The sequence below is a fragment of the Haliotis asinina genome, chromosome 4, assembly GCF_037392515.1.
Source record: "Haliotis asinina isolate JCU_RB_2024 chromosome 4, JCU_Hal_asi_v2, whole genome shotgun sequence".
Lineage (NCBI taxonomy): Eukaryota > Metazoa > Mollusca > Gastropoda > Lepetellida > Haliotidae > Haliotis > Haliotis asinina.
The window spans coordinates 12,926,564-12,940,917 of record NC_090283.1 but is presented as its reverse complement, the minus strand read 5'-3'; the positions used below and the strand labels follow the sequence as shown (position 1 = coordinate 12,940,917).

The window sequence follows — 14,354 nt, the reverse complement described above, 5'->3', positions numbered from 1 at the left end:
GCATTACAAATGAATATCTCACCATGCAGAAGTATCTCTCCTCTTGTCTCTAGATAGTGGTCTAAGATCATGATTTAATATTTTCAACATCAAATTCAATACATGCAAGAATTTCACAATCATATGTTGTAATTGTAAACTAATTCTATTTCGCGTCTCAACATGCTTCATCGAACTGGTCGTTAATAAATCTCAACCGAATGTATGACAGATTAAGTTAAATCATATGTTTGGTTTAATTTCAGGTCACGGAGGGGAACTTCTTATTTGGTCATTGCATTAATTGGTCATTATTGGAGCATTTCTAAATGTCCCATGATTTTAGAATGATTAACAACAATGGTAATTTGACGTTGTGCTGGGCTATAGTTTTCAGTCAGTAAGCATTTAGTGCACTATTATGTCAGCATCACGGCAACTACAATTTGATGTTTCTCACTGTGTCACAATATTACAAATACCTGTGGTGTAGTGTTTGTGAAATAAAAGCGAATGCGTTGGACTAATAATATTCATGTATCTAGAACTCCCATGTATTTTGTTGTTTCAATGTCTACTGCTTTGCTACATTACCACTCGTGGAGTGAAATATGAAATGAAACAATTAAACTGCTTGAGAACTGTCCGGTGCTTTGTTCGGCATTGACAAATTTACAATTTCGGAAATGCTCGTGACTTTGGGCGATGAGGCAGCATGGGATATGTCAGGCTTCGGGTGCATCTTGGAAACATCTGACAAGTCCATTGGTTTTGCAAAAATGTTCATCGGAGGACACATAGTGGAGCATGCATCAATGTCCTCGTCATCAAGGTCAAGGTCCTCGTCGTCACTGACGTCATCGACGATCTCGCATACGTCATCATCTTTTTCTTGACAATGCGTCCCAGTCGTGTCAGGTGCGTAGCTAGGGGAACAGGGGTCGATGAATTCGTCAGTCTTATCTCCATCATCTCCCATTCGAAGGCGGTCATGGATTCTTTTGTGTCGTTCCAGGTTGCTCTTGTGACTAGTAGCATAGTCGCAGTGGGGGCAGGTGTAGTCTTTCTGGCCACTGTGCACCGACAGATGGCGCTTTAGTAGCGCCTTTCGGCAAAACCGCCTTCCGCAATATGGGCAGGAGTAACCGTTGTGGTGAAAGATCATTATGTGTTCGCGAAGAGAAGCCTTGGTAGTAAAGTGGACTCCGCAGCATTCAAGAACCTTATCACAAGCTTGGTGCATTGTGGAGATGTGTCTCTTTAGGTTGTTACGGCGGTCCGTGACGTATCGACAATGAGGGCAAGGAAACAGCTTCCCTCTGAAGGTATTACAGACCAGCATTGCGAGTTCAAGATAGTTCCTGTTAATGAACGGAGACTTCAGTTTGGACATCTCCGTCGCGAAAGCTGCCTGGTTGACAGCTTGATAGTGGGTGAAACTGATATGTTTGAGGTCCCCGGCCTGTCCTGGGTAGAGTGACGGGTAGTGAAGGAGTGGGGAGGGGAGCGCCAGGGCACTAGAAGGTCCTGATATGGATGGTCCGCAGAACGGCAGATTGTGGAAGGGTTGGAGTGCGCCGCCGCCGACAGCGCTCAGTGACACGTTGGTGAGACTGGGTCGTGTCTCCGACACACTGGTGCTCGGTTGGGGAGCTCTTATTGCAGGCTGAGGGAAGCTCGCTTCAAGATCCGAGGGGTGACGAGCCGTGCCTCTCTCGCACAATCCAGATGCACTGAAGCAGAAAACATGGAGAGATGATCTTACCGTGAATAAAAGACTGGATTGTCGGCAGGAGATGAGATTAACCTGAGTATGGTCTCACTCTGCGGCCGTATCATATCACCGCGAAACAAGCACAAAGGGCGACAACTATTGCTTTCATTTGTGATAGGAGCGAAAGGTCAATTTTCCTACCAAGACAGTGACTTAAGTCTTCAGCCGAGACATATTTCGTTCCAATCAAAATTAATGTAGCGGAAGGAAAAAGCTTTAGACCTCATTAATCTATTAGCAAAGCTGTGTTGTTGTTGGGGAAATTAGGGATAATGCGGCAAAACAGACACAATTAGGGCGCTCGAGCCCAACACTATCAGTTTACAGACTTCAACAAGAGCGATTTCGTTCCACGCACCTCCTGCCAAGCCCTCTTTTAGAACCAGCCGTCCCTTCGAGGACAATAACCGTGGTATAATCCCAAACCTGGGCTTCAGCCAGAACAGGGATTACAGTGTGAATCTACAAAGAATACCTTGTACATTTTCGGGATTTTTTTCAACACTTAATCTGAAATTCTGCACCTATCTGTTTCTATGTGACCAACACTGGCTATGAATTACGTTACGGTCTTGATAGAAATGAAATATTTAGCCAGTTTCTTGATCCCAGAACAAAACGGGATAAAGAGGACAATCTGTCATATGTCTGAAGAAGTCAGTACCTAATAAAAGTAGATTTACGCTAGACTCGAGATTGAAACTTAGATGTGAATCTGACACCACAGAAATATGAACAGTATTACGTACAATGAACAATATATTTGGTTACACCACTAGTTTGTGTATTCTGGTAAGGTGTCTATAACGATATGCGTATCTTCATGTTTTACGTTCTTTCGATTGTATATTTAAGCAAGGAGAATTTTTTATTGACCTGTTTACATGCACAATGGTACACTTGTAACAACTCCAGAGTTATCACTCTGATTAATACTCGATTTGTTTTATATGCAAACTTTAGCATCTTATGAGATGTCGGTATGATATTCAGTCTAATGCCAAAGAATTATGAGGTTCTGAAGATGAAATATCATGTGTCGAAAATCAAGAAATCATTTTTATCTTGCTTCATGTCCCTTGGACAAATTAACTTCTAACTTAATCAAACAGTGCCGGCATTATTTACCTGCTTACAAAAATGCAAATTTAATCATCAAATCCAAACCGCTTGTGACAACAACACTGTACGCTACACCAATTTGCTCTGTGTTGTCATCATTCTCTGTGCTAATCATTAGGAAATCATCTCAAATATAATTTTCACTCCCCTGTGGTTCTTGTAATGGCGGTGATGTATTGCCGTCGTGAGATCGTTTACGCGACGGAAAAATAACACGATTATCGGTCTTAAGTGTTGCCCTTTCGTTTAAGGGGCGTTTAATTGTTTCGTCTATGATAGACTGCTGCAAGGAGACATTGTCTCGTCCTTCTTGTTTTGCTTCCCAACAGATTTTTTTAAAAATTATTACTCAAATAAAATACATGACACAAATATGTTTTGGACAAACATTTTGCGAGGTGATAGCTTCATATTTTCGAATTATTGGCTGGATTCCATGGAGCTGAGGAGAGCTCTCTTTACAGATTAATCGTTGCTGTGATAACAAAATCTGACACTCGTGAAACGAAATAGCAAGTTCATCAATAAATCTTCTGAATTGGATAACAGGCGGATATTGGCGCCAAAATTACCGAGTAAATTTCGCGTGATTCGCGTCAGACGTTATCGCTTGTGCTTTAGCAGCTGATTACCATAATTGAGCTAATTACAGACCGGACGCCGTACGCCAACAGAGGCGGCGAAGAGACAGTCCGATACTGTTCCAAATCAATACAACCCACAAGGTGTCACATGTACCTGAACGCATTTTGATGATGGCAGGAAATGTTTTCCATAACATCATGTGACTACGGTAAATTGCCCATGCGGTGCACGAGATTCACGGGACGTCATGGCGAGCACGTTATGTGCACACACGCCCAGGGAAAAAATACACGCGGATATTTTTACTCATGTGTTCGCGCAGAATCGATGTCCCAGGAGTATTTAAGCCGTCGCTTTGGTCCAGTAAAGCACCTGCTAAATCTGGTAGTGCTCGAAACTTATTAAGCGATCATTTGAATGAGTGTCGGCCCATTAAATAGTTTATAATTGACATTTAATCCACAGCTAGAATACCTTGTCAACGCATTGCTCAGTTGACGCAGACAATGAGTATATTATGGTGATGCTTGCATGAAAGGTTCACAGCGCTAATGATAAATGATACGTACTGTACACGATTAAGGAACTGTGTAAAGTTTAAGTACGCTTTTACGTTTAAACTGTATTGGTGATTAATGTCTCTGACAGTTACAAATGTTTGATCTAGAAAATACAGTTTGTAACTTTGCGGGGAATAAATGAGGCATAGTTCAGTACGTTGTAAAATGTTAACCTGTTCTTGTCAAGTGACATTCTCTACTTGAAGCTTTATTGTACGAAGACCAATGTAGTCGCAAAGCCAATGCTACCGCAGTGATGTAGATGTAGCGGCCGTAGTAGCTCTGGCAATTATGTTAGCGTTAATGGCAGCAATAGCGATACACGTATTAGCTCTAAGGAAAGATTTGATAAACAAAATGTAAAATTATTTTATATTTTATCGGATTTGTCTACCTGCAGATCGAAGAATAACTGAAATGACAACTGAACTAACTGCTCAATGACCGGGCCTGTTAGTAAGAAATTGGTAGTTGTTTTTCATTCCATTCAAATTATAGTTTTTCTCATTTTAGTTAGACATTATATTTCAGCTAGATTTATCAGCACTTGTCAACAGACGACGAACCACACATTTACCCTATGTAAAAGTGTATAAACATACTAAGTATATATTCCAGAAGGTATTTCAGAGTATGATAGTTTCTGGTTCACGACAATATGTATTCTTACTATTGTGCATACTTTCGCTTATATCTCTATCAGAAAGCTTTATTTATTTCAATTTTTATTGTTAGTTTTAAATCGTATTTAGCGTCCTTTTCGTAGCAGGTAATGACGTTTCGGTTGAATGAGTGTGCCTTTGAACTTTATGGCTGTTTCAGTGAAAAGAATCAAAGCACTTCATGGCTATTTCAGTGAAAAGAAGCATCGCACAATATGCCAATTTCAATCAACGAAATAATCTCACCGTATGGCTATTTCAAAATCAAAGAACGAAAACGTCACACCTTATGTCACACCTTAATCATCCTACTTCTGGTTACTTCTGTACAAGAAATGTTTATATTTCATGGCAATTTCAAAGAAAGAAATCATCGCATTTCGTGGCTATATTCAGTAAAAGAAATATTCATACTTCATGGCATTTTCAGTGAAATGAATCATCACCCCTTATGATTATATTTCATTGAACGGGTGCAGCCTGCGTTACACACGTTCAGCCCACCCAACACCCGAGCTACGCTTGACCAACCACGTGACGTAACAGTGGAGACAGTGGCAGGCTTGAAAGGACATTTTATGGTCATCTCATTGAAGTGGACCTTATGAACAACATGGGGGTTATACCAACAATGGAGTTGGTCAGTGCGTCAGACCGTTGAAAGGAACGGTCATGTTTGCCGTTACCCTCACGCGGATGGCATTATATATCATAAGACATGGTTCTGAATCAACTATCTTCATAAACGTTATATGAAGAATTTCAGTTAATGAAATTACACAGACCGGAACATAATTCCACGTAAAGCCAGTTTCTGATAATGCCAAAAGCGTCATAAAACACGCAATCATTTTTTCGGAAAGTGAAGAAACACTTTTTACATATTTGGTACTACGCCGAAGACATTCTAAAACATTCAGATTCAACTATTTCCATCCTTGAAGTAGTCAAATTACTAATACAACATGTCATATTATGCACCAAGAAAGGCATATGACACAAACACACATTGGCACGTGGAATATATTATCAGTATTCAAATTAAAAACCAAAATATATAACCAAACAATCTAAATAAATTAAACCAACATTTGTATGGCGTAAGTTCTATTTATGGCTAACAGCAATGATTTATAATTATGACTCATATTTTCGTACCCAGTGTTTGTACATTTTGTATGCTCATAACATTATATGTCTCTTCTTGCCACATTACATTGATGAGAAGCAAAATTAACGAAATCGCATGTTGAGTTTCAAACATCAAAGTAGCATTGCAAATTTGAAATATGATTTATGGGAATACAGTTAAGTACAGCGGTTGTGAGCTTCAACATTTGTATAGACGGACGTAGGTAGTCGATTTGTTTAAAATAATCAGTAAATCGAACCTCGATTTCTCCTGTGATATAGAGTATGAAAATAATATACAACTCATTTTCGTGGAATATGAATTAATTCAAACTTAAATTTAATTACTTCTAGATTCCATATCTAGGTATTTGATATCGTGTAATGTACCGTATGAAAACGTATTCAGCTTTTATATCACGCACTGCTTTGTATGTTTTTTGTACATATCTCTTCTTCCTTGCATTACAATGTACACAGAGATTGTGACACTTCATTTCTGTTGTATATGCATAACCACCATTGTAAGAGGACATCTTCAGTAAGCTAACGGATATGTCTACAAAGAAGGTGGTCTGCATTTTATGGAACATAAAGGTTTCTTCAACGTGGAAACATCTACGGACAGTACACTTATCAGTAAAGGGGCTTTAACTCGATGTTGGGTGGAGCGTGAATATGTTTTCCTCTTGCAGAGGAAAACATCATTTGTGAGCGACTTTGCTTGGAAAATAAGATTAAAAAGGTATAAAATAGATTGACGTGAAATTTGTTCATGTTTGAATGTCACAATCAAAAATACTGTCTTACTTGAACTAGAAATTCATATGACGTATATTTTGAAATCCCACAACAACTAATTTCTTCTTGAATATTGCTTTTTAAAAGTCTACATAAAATGCAAATTTATTCCAAGGTGTTCAAGGTTAATAAAATGTTGCCAGTGAAATTTCTTGAGAGCTAATGAAAAAGAAAATTGTGTCTTAGGAAAGAAAATATCCGTTTTTCTGTAAAAGGTTGATTTTCTGCATGGGTTGAAATTTTACTAAACGAATATTAAATGACCCTCTTCCACGAAGCCTTGATTTTCTCCACTAAAACTCACCAGGGGGCGTTTTGAAGGACAGACAAGCCACGTGGCCGAGCACTATCCAATCAAATTCGAATTAATAAGGTGCATTCGAGCCTGACGCTGGCCTTTTGGCTGTCAGGTAAAGGTGTTCTCGCGCATGGAAAACCAATTCTATTCTAATTTTGGGAGCGGTGTTTGGTATTTTGTTAATTCAGTGCAAGTGTCATTTCAATTTGGTTATTTTCACCCCGCTAACGCGTTAATGTTGACAGTTTTTATACGAAAATGGTGCAGGACAGAATATTTCGTGACTCCCATTTTGAAATATGTCAGGCATACGTCTTCCAAACAATAGTTCGATTGTTCTGAATAAAATACTTTCTCGTTGTCCAGATAAGATTTTTGAACTTCCGATTAAGCGATTAAACCATGTCAGATTATGCGAGAGATAGCGAGTGAATAATATAAATCGCGACAGTTAAATGCTTTAACATTGTCCAAACCCAAAACATGAACAAATAGCTCACGTGTTGCGCTAAGTAGCGTACATAATTTCACAAAATGATTCCTCTTTATACCTGAGATTGAACAGATAATGGGAGTTTGCAGATTTGATAATTGCACAGTAATAACGAATGTATGAAATAAAAAATCTTTAATGTTTCAATTTGTGGCAAGTATAATAGGACTTAGATATTGACATGTGTTCTCTCCGGCTTTTATTCCTGTGTCTGTGTACGACCGATGCATTGTTGCTTTTTTCCTTTTTCAGACGCTGTTAAATAACATTTACACGTAAGACAATGCAGATTAAGATCATTATTTTCTAAACATTGTTAAACCTTTTTACGTAAATGTTATTTTTGTTGTTTTGTTTTCTTCGTTTGAATTCTAATAAACAACACGGTTTTTTTACAATGGCCTTTTTCCTAACGATACTTATCTTTGTACAACAAAAAAAAACCTACAATAATATATTCATTTTTAGAAAATTATAGATCAAACCATTTTATTATATAATGTGTATCCTGTTCAATATGTTTATTAGCATGCCCACCTTTCATCCCATTGCCTTGTGAACATTGCAGAAGGCTCGTCAAAATCATTGCATAAGATTTTGATTTAATCTAGAAACAATGAAAATATTGCGTAGAATACCGACGAAAGTGATATCCAAAGTCGTTTCTCACTGGATGTATACAGAAAATGAAGAACATGGTGGAATATAAATAGATACGTTTTCCAAATACTTCCTAAACTGTATCTCAAAAACGTTACTATGATGGCCATTTCATAGCCTCGTCATGCTACGCACGTTCATACTGGTAACTGTAACTGATGATTAGGAACCATATAAACGCTTAATCAAAATGTTAGAACTGCCACTTTGCAAACAATGGACATGAATAAACACATTCTGGGGAACACGACCTACCTTGACGAGCAAATTCTGTATGCTATTATGTGCTATTTGTGTGCTGTGCAAACGGTATTCATCATTGTGTATCGAAATGGTTCATTCTGGTCCTTGACAGACATGGATATCGTTTCTATTAATTAATAGTTTCATATTCACGACGTCCTATTCTGCTATGAGCTATATGTTTCAAGATGTATACAGAAGTTATTTTCATTTACTTTATACACGCTCATTCTGTTTATACACGTAGGGCTCATTCTGTTTATACACGTAGGGCTCATTCTGTTTATACACGTAGGGCTCATTCTGTTTATACACGTAGGGCTCATTCTGTTTATACCGTGTGATAAAGGGAGGGTTCCTCATGGAAGTTTCTAAATAACATATATAGAGAATTTAAACAGAATGCTCTCGTTTTCGAAAAATCCAGGTGAGGTATATACTAAATGTCACTGCTATAACGTATCAACAAGTGTCATTGTTTTTATAAATGCAGGTAAATAGAATAGAATTTTTGTAGCATTCAAAAATACGATACGACTCACCAGATGTAGTTATTAGGATGTGTACTTGATGGTATTTATGTCATACAGACAGGTAATATGTCTCCCAACGTCACTGGTTTCATGTCTTCTGGTATGAACTGTCAATAAACTGTTATTCTTTTGCAATTAAACTCACAACGTCCACGCTAGGGAATAAAACCTGTCTCAAGTACCTGCGGAAACAGATTCCATAGGACGACTATGCTTTCGTTTCATATATGTGGAGCGTCCGTGCAATATGAAGCGCTGCAGCAAACTAGGGAAAAGAAGATGACCAAGACGGCATCCTTGCAGTACTCACGTCTAATCAAATGTTAACATGGGAATGCTAAAAGGGATCAGGGCTCCAGAGCCGTAATTAATAATGATACAAACATATTGCGCCTTACTGTCCCAGACACGCTCATGAAACTCTGCACATACTCTTCGTCAACTGGTCTCTACACAACAGTGACATTTAAGTATTAAACGTCTTGTCATTTCCAGATCGTGAAACGTCGAGATTTTCTCACCAATACTACTCAAGACCTTCGGGGGAAGTTGCTCCCAGAGGAAAAATTAATCAGTTTCGGAATTAACACGTTGCCTTAGAAAAGTGATGATTTATTTAAGACAGGCAATGCGCTAACGCAGAAAACTTAATGTTAATTTGTTACATTTACTTTGGATGGTGATTAATTAAGGCTGATTATGATCAGAATTACTAATCACTACAATAGGTCATTGTTGTGCCAGACAAACATCGGTAGAACTTCCTTTGGTAACACCAGACATGCATATTAAGGAATAATTGTAATATAATTCATACCGATAGTGATGGTTAGAAGATGCCACATTGAAGCGGCACGTGTCCGACCGCATGTCCATGCAGTTTGATATAAAATATGTATAACACACTCGCTGCATTGTTTGTGATGCATACTCTCTGCATGACTCACACACACGTTTGAAACACATAATTGCATTTTACTTACCTAATAACAGTTAACTAAAAATGTTTTGGACCCCGAACGGGTCACCTTGTAGAATTCGTTGTGTGATTTCTTTAACTTACTTACCTGTAACATGAAGCTATTTTTTAAAATTATTTTTATTTGAATTTTTAGCAAAGAACGTTTAGGTACATTTCCACAGTTATAAGATACCTTTAGATCGCTATGTATAAGAAATCAGTGATGGTTGTGCAATATAGTTTCAATCAACAACCAAATAAATTGAATCGAATCTCTGACAAAGTGGAACCAATAGTAAATTTTTAACGCATCATCCCTGCATCATTCGACAGACATAAGGGTACATCAATTAGAACGTTATGTTTGAAGTACTCTGATATAGTCGGGTGAGCTTAGTACACGACTTTCATATTCAAATGTGGGGTTCTTATTGCCTCATTATTTGACGCGCACGAAGAGTACTATAAACTTTATACTCATCTTCAATCAGTCGCAAGGCTCTGATCAGAGTTATAAAATGCAACCCGTGAGTCTGGCTTATACTCGCATAACAACGGATTTAGTCTTGCATAAAAGTACACCTCACTGTGAACCCTCAGAACCGTGCAAGACGTTGGCTAGATTTGTTTACACATACAAACACACTCCTACACACAAACAACAGCAAAAACAATACACAAAAACACAAACTTAGACTCATACGCGTCACATACCCTTTGAGATCAATTACCTCAATATAGAGTTTACGTCCAAACATTATTATATCTCAAATTATATGTCTCATTTAGAAACTTGAATTAAACGAGTACTCAGCACACTTGATACTTTAATTACTTGTCTCATCATTGGTACTACGTGATATAATTGATATAATTTTCACATATTTGAGCATTTTCCAAATAATTCTATCAGTTGTTGTGGATAATCAGGAGTGTCTGTTTTTCGGTGTTGAGTCTGCATGATTCTGATGCTTATTCTGATCTGCAACTTTATTCTGTGTTAGAAACGTATTTCCGTGTATCTCATTCAAACAGCTATTCATATAGCCAAGTCTGTTCTGTTTCAAGACTTCAGTCGAAATATGCCGTTTTATTATATACTATCAAAATAAAACATATTTGGATATTGATATAACGCCGGTCTGCTTAAATGTACATATCCTGCACAAAACCAAACAAGATGTTTAAAACTTCTGCTATGGCATCTTTGTGGAAACAACCGACTACTTTACAATATCGTAAATCCCCAAAGAAACTTCCTTCTATACTCATATACGTTAAGGCAGCCATTGCGAAAAACACAACATCTAAATTACATGTTTGCCAAACTAAAAAAGAAGGCATCTCTCGTATTAACAAATATATTAATAAATATCACATACTAGCAAATAAAAACTCATTAGTCAGTTTGTCAAAATTTAAACAATTAAAGTTCATGCGTTGCTCTAATTTTGTTCCGTCGGCAAAAACAAATTTCATAGGCATTTAACCAACGTTTCTGTTGTTTTAATGAAACAATCTTAAATCTCCTGAACCCGAATATGAAGGTAAGGATTCAATCTGACCTTAAAAAGTAGCAGACTTTGGGAGAAGTCTGAACTTGTTTAGCACCGTGATACCTGCTGTTAATATTGCTGCATAAATATTCATATTTGGCGACAACCGGCAGGAGCCATTAGAAAGAGGTCTGAGTTTCGCTGCACTTTGGGGCTTTAGACATTTCATGTTTCGTTTTTGGCACGCTTGAGAAATTCATCCTGCTGTTTTTACATATGAATAACGGTGTGTGGCCGTCATAGGTAAATGAGCCAGACTGCTGTACTAAGTTCTAAAATCACATGTTTGAAAATGTTTGAATATGCTTGACTTTCAGAAGGCAATGTATTTGTGGAATCTAAATCTAGAATAAATGATATGTACCAGTGAGATAAGGAAAACAAAACCCTACGGACCATGACATTTGCTTTTTATAACACAGTAAGTATTATACAAAAATTATTAACCTAACTAAGCATGAGTTTAAAACTAAGAGTAACTAAAGGTTAACAAGTCTGAAAACATGGTATGAAATTATTCAACTACGTACCTGATATGCAGGGATGGGAACATGCTTCTTGGAGACGTGCCTATCATGGACAGGTGATCAATCCAATTAACTGTCAGGTAAGACCTCCTGTGAGGATTCCGATGATGCTTGCACAAGTGAGCCCAGGATGTAACTGCTGATTTTGTTCAGGACACATATAATTTTGACCATGCAGAATGAAAATGTGAAGTTCGTATCCCATACAATGTACTTAAACAAGCTTTCAATTACAGGAGGCGTGGTTTCGAATCACGTGGTGCGGGCGACGCACGTGATTGGTCAAGCGCGAAGTCAACGTGTGTGAGAAGCTGTAAGTTACCCCGCTGTTTAGGTCCTTGTCTAGGATATTACCAGGCAAGACTTGAGATTTCAGATGAATTAAGTAAGACGATATTTGGCAGGTATCTGTTTACTCGTATGATACCTCTGCAAGATTTCTGTAAAGCCAAGCAAGAAGTTACCTCTGGAAGCGCGATTTTCCATGTTATATATTTCCGAAAGCCCTCTTAAGAACCCTATGTGTCAGAGATGGGTAGATGTTTGCCAACAACCGAGAAACGCGATACCCGATATGGTATCATTGTAAGGGGCGCAGCAGGGGAAATAATTGTCCCTTGATTGAATTAAATAAACACAGAAAAGGGACGATCTGCTTATTGAGACCATTGTTTGGTGTTAAGTGGCCCATTGAGTCTTGAGTGATAATTCTGTATTTAGAATGTGACTTTCACGGACTGTGAATCAGTCCGTGGTATATCGTGGTGTGATAATTGCAGTCTTGACCGTCAGACCAGCCAAACAAAGCACATGACTTTGCAGGGTGCCTGTCCCCTTCGCCCCACCCCCGGGAGGGACAGATCCCCGTATTAGCTGTCACCCCGTTTTCCCCCACCCCTGATAATAACGCCGAGAGACTCTGGGGGAAGGATCGACCTGCTAATCGACGGATCAACTTCTTTCAAGGATCATTTCATTCAACACACCACCATCTTGGGATCTTATCCCGCTTCCACCCCTGCCAACAAATTGACAATTGATATTGATGCAAATGAGGGAAGGTGTGTGTGCAAGAAAAGAAATGCCCCATTTCATCACGCCCCCTTTTTGACCATTTAGGAAGGTCAATTTGGTCACCATGATGTCCACTAAATGGCCACCACGCCCACTGGACCTAATGTCGCTTTGTATGGAAACATTACAGTAATTAAGTCTCATAACCTCCACAAGTTCATAGTGCACTCCTGGAGGACTTTCTCTGGAACACCTAAGGAACATCTGGGCATGCGTAAAAGATCAAACAAATTTTAACCAAGACATCGTCTCTAACAAAGAGAGGTTGGTTTAACATAATTTACCAGTTCAACGTTTAGCTTATTTTATTACTAACATAGAGTTATGTTAATATTAAATATTTCTTAATATTAATATATGTGGTATATTTTTTCAATCAAGTTGGCACAAGATTATATAGATCTGACTGATTACCCAGTGTAAACAAATGCTTGTATTGATTTCACGTTGCCAATTTTAAACTCATTCGGTTTTATAAATACAACGAGGCTGCTTTATGCTGCTGGATCACGCAAACCACAAACGAAAGAATAAATATTACAAGTTCTGGAGAATAAACAACCTTCTTTACTGAGGAAATCCAATTCCATTTGGGATAAAAGGCAAAACATATAATCACTGACTCCTGAAAATCAGTGACTAAGGCATGTGGTGTTCGTGAGACGGGTACAGGTGATTCATTGTTAAAACAGGACTAATGATAAACATTTCCAAATCAAAAAGTGATATTTTATGTTCAGTTCAAATTTATTACAAGTATTGCTTAGAAATTTAAGCTAATTATGGCGTGGATAATTTGCGTCGTCACAAGTAGCGTTTTGGATATTTGTATTTAAAGCAAAACAATGGTAAGGATGATTTCACGCCTTCTTAAAGCCATAAATCGAAGCACCCTTAGGTTCGTTATATCTTATGGCTTGAGAGCGATGTTTAGCGTGAACTACTGACAATATCTTCCACCGATTAAAATTAGTAAAAAACAGAAACTCTAACAGTTTATGTGTCAGATGATGATGAAAACAACCGAGTTCACGAAACTGAAAATGTGTCGACGAATTAATCACATCTTCAAAAATCATTATCCGATTTGTTTTGTCTGTATCTTTCCTGTGACTGAAATGCGTTTGACTACATACATCGAAGCAACAATAAGACATCTCTGCTATAAGCAGAGTTGATTGTAGAGTTGTGATTATATTATGAATACACATTGTGTGTTTCAGCAGTATTACAGCTGTAGGATGTTGTTTGTAAACAAATCGAGTCCGGAACACACTCCAGTGATTGTCACCACCGACAGAATGCTTACCAGTCACCATGACACAATGTGTTGGCGAAAAGATAAGGGTAGGAAATCATTCCACCCCATTTCAGATCACATCCGAGAAAAACAAG

At 38.0% G+C, this 14,354-nt stretch overlaps 1 protein-coding gene across 1 annotated transcript; it reads right to left on the bottom strand.

The window, feature by feature from the left end:
• Positions 1-363: 363 nt before the first annotated feature.
• On the bottom strand, positions 364-11,959 carry LOC137282311 (zinc finger protein SNAI2-like). Its single transcript, XM_067814054.1, has 2 exons — positions 11,889-11,959; positions 364-1,712 (listed from the first exon to the last, which is right to left on the bottom strand). Exons 1-2 carry the CDS (start codon positions 11,933-11,935, stop codon positions 605-607), a joined length of 1,155 nt encoding a protein of 384 aa, XP_067670155.1. The 5' UTR covers positions 11,936-11,959; the 3' UTR covers positions 364-604.
• Positions 11,960-14,354: the final 2,395 nt, after the last annotated feature.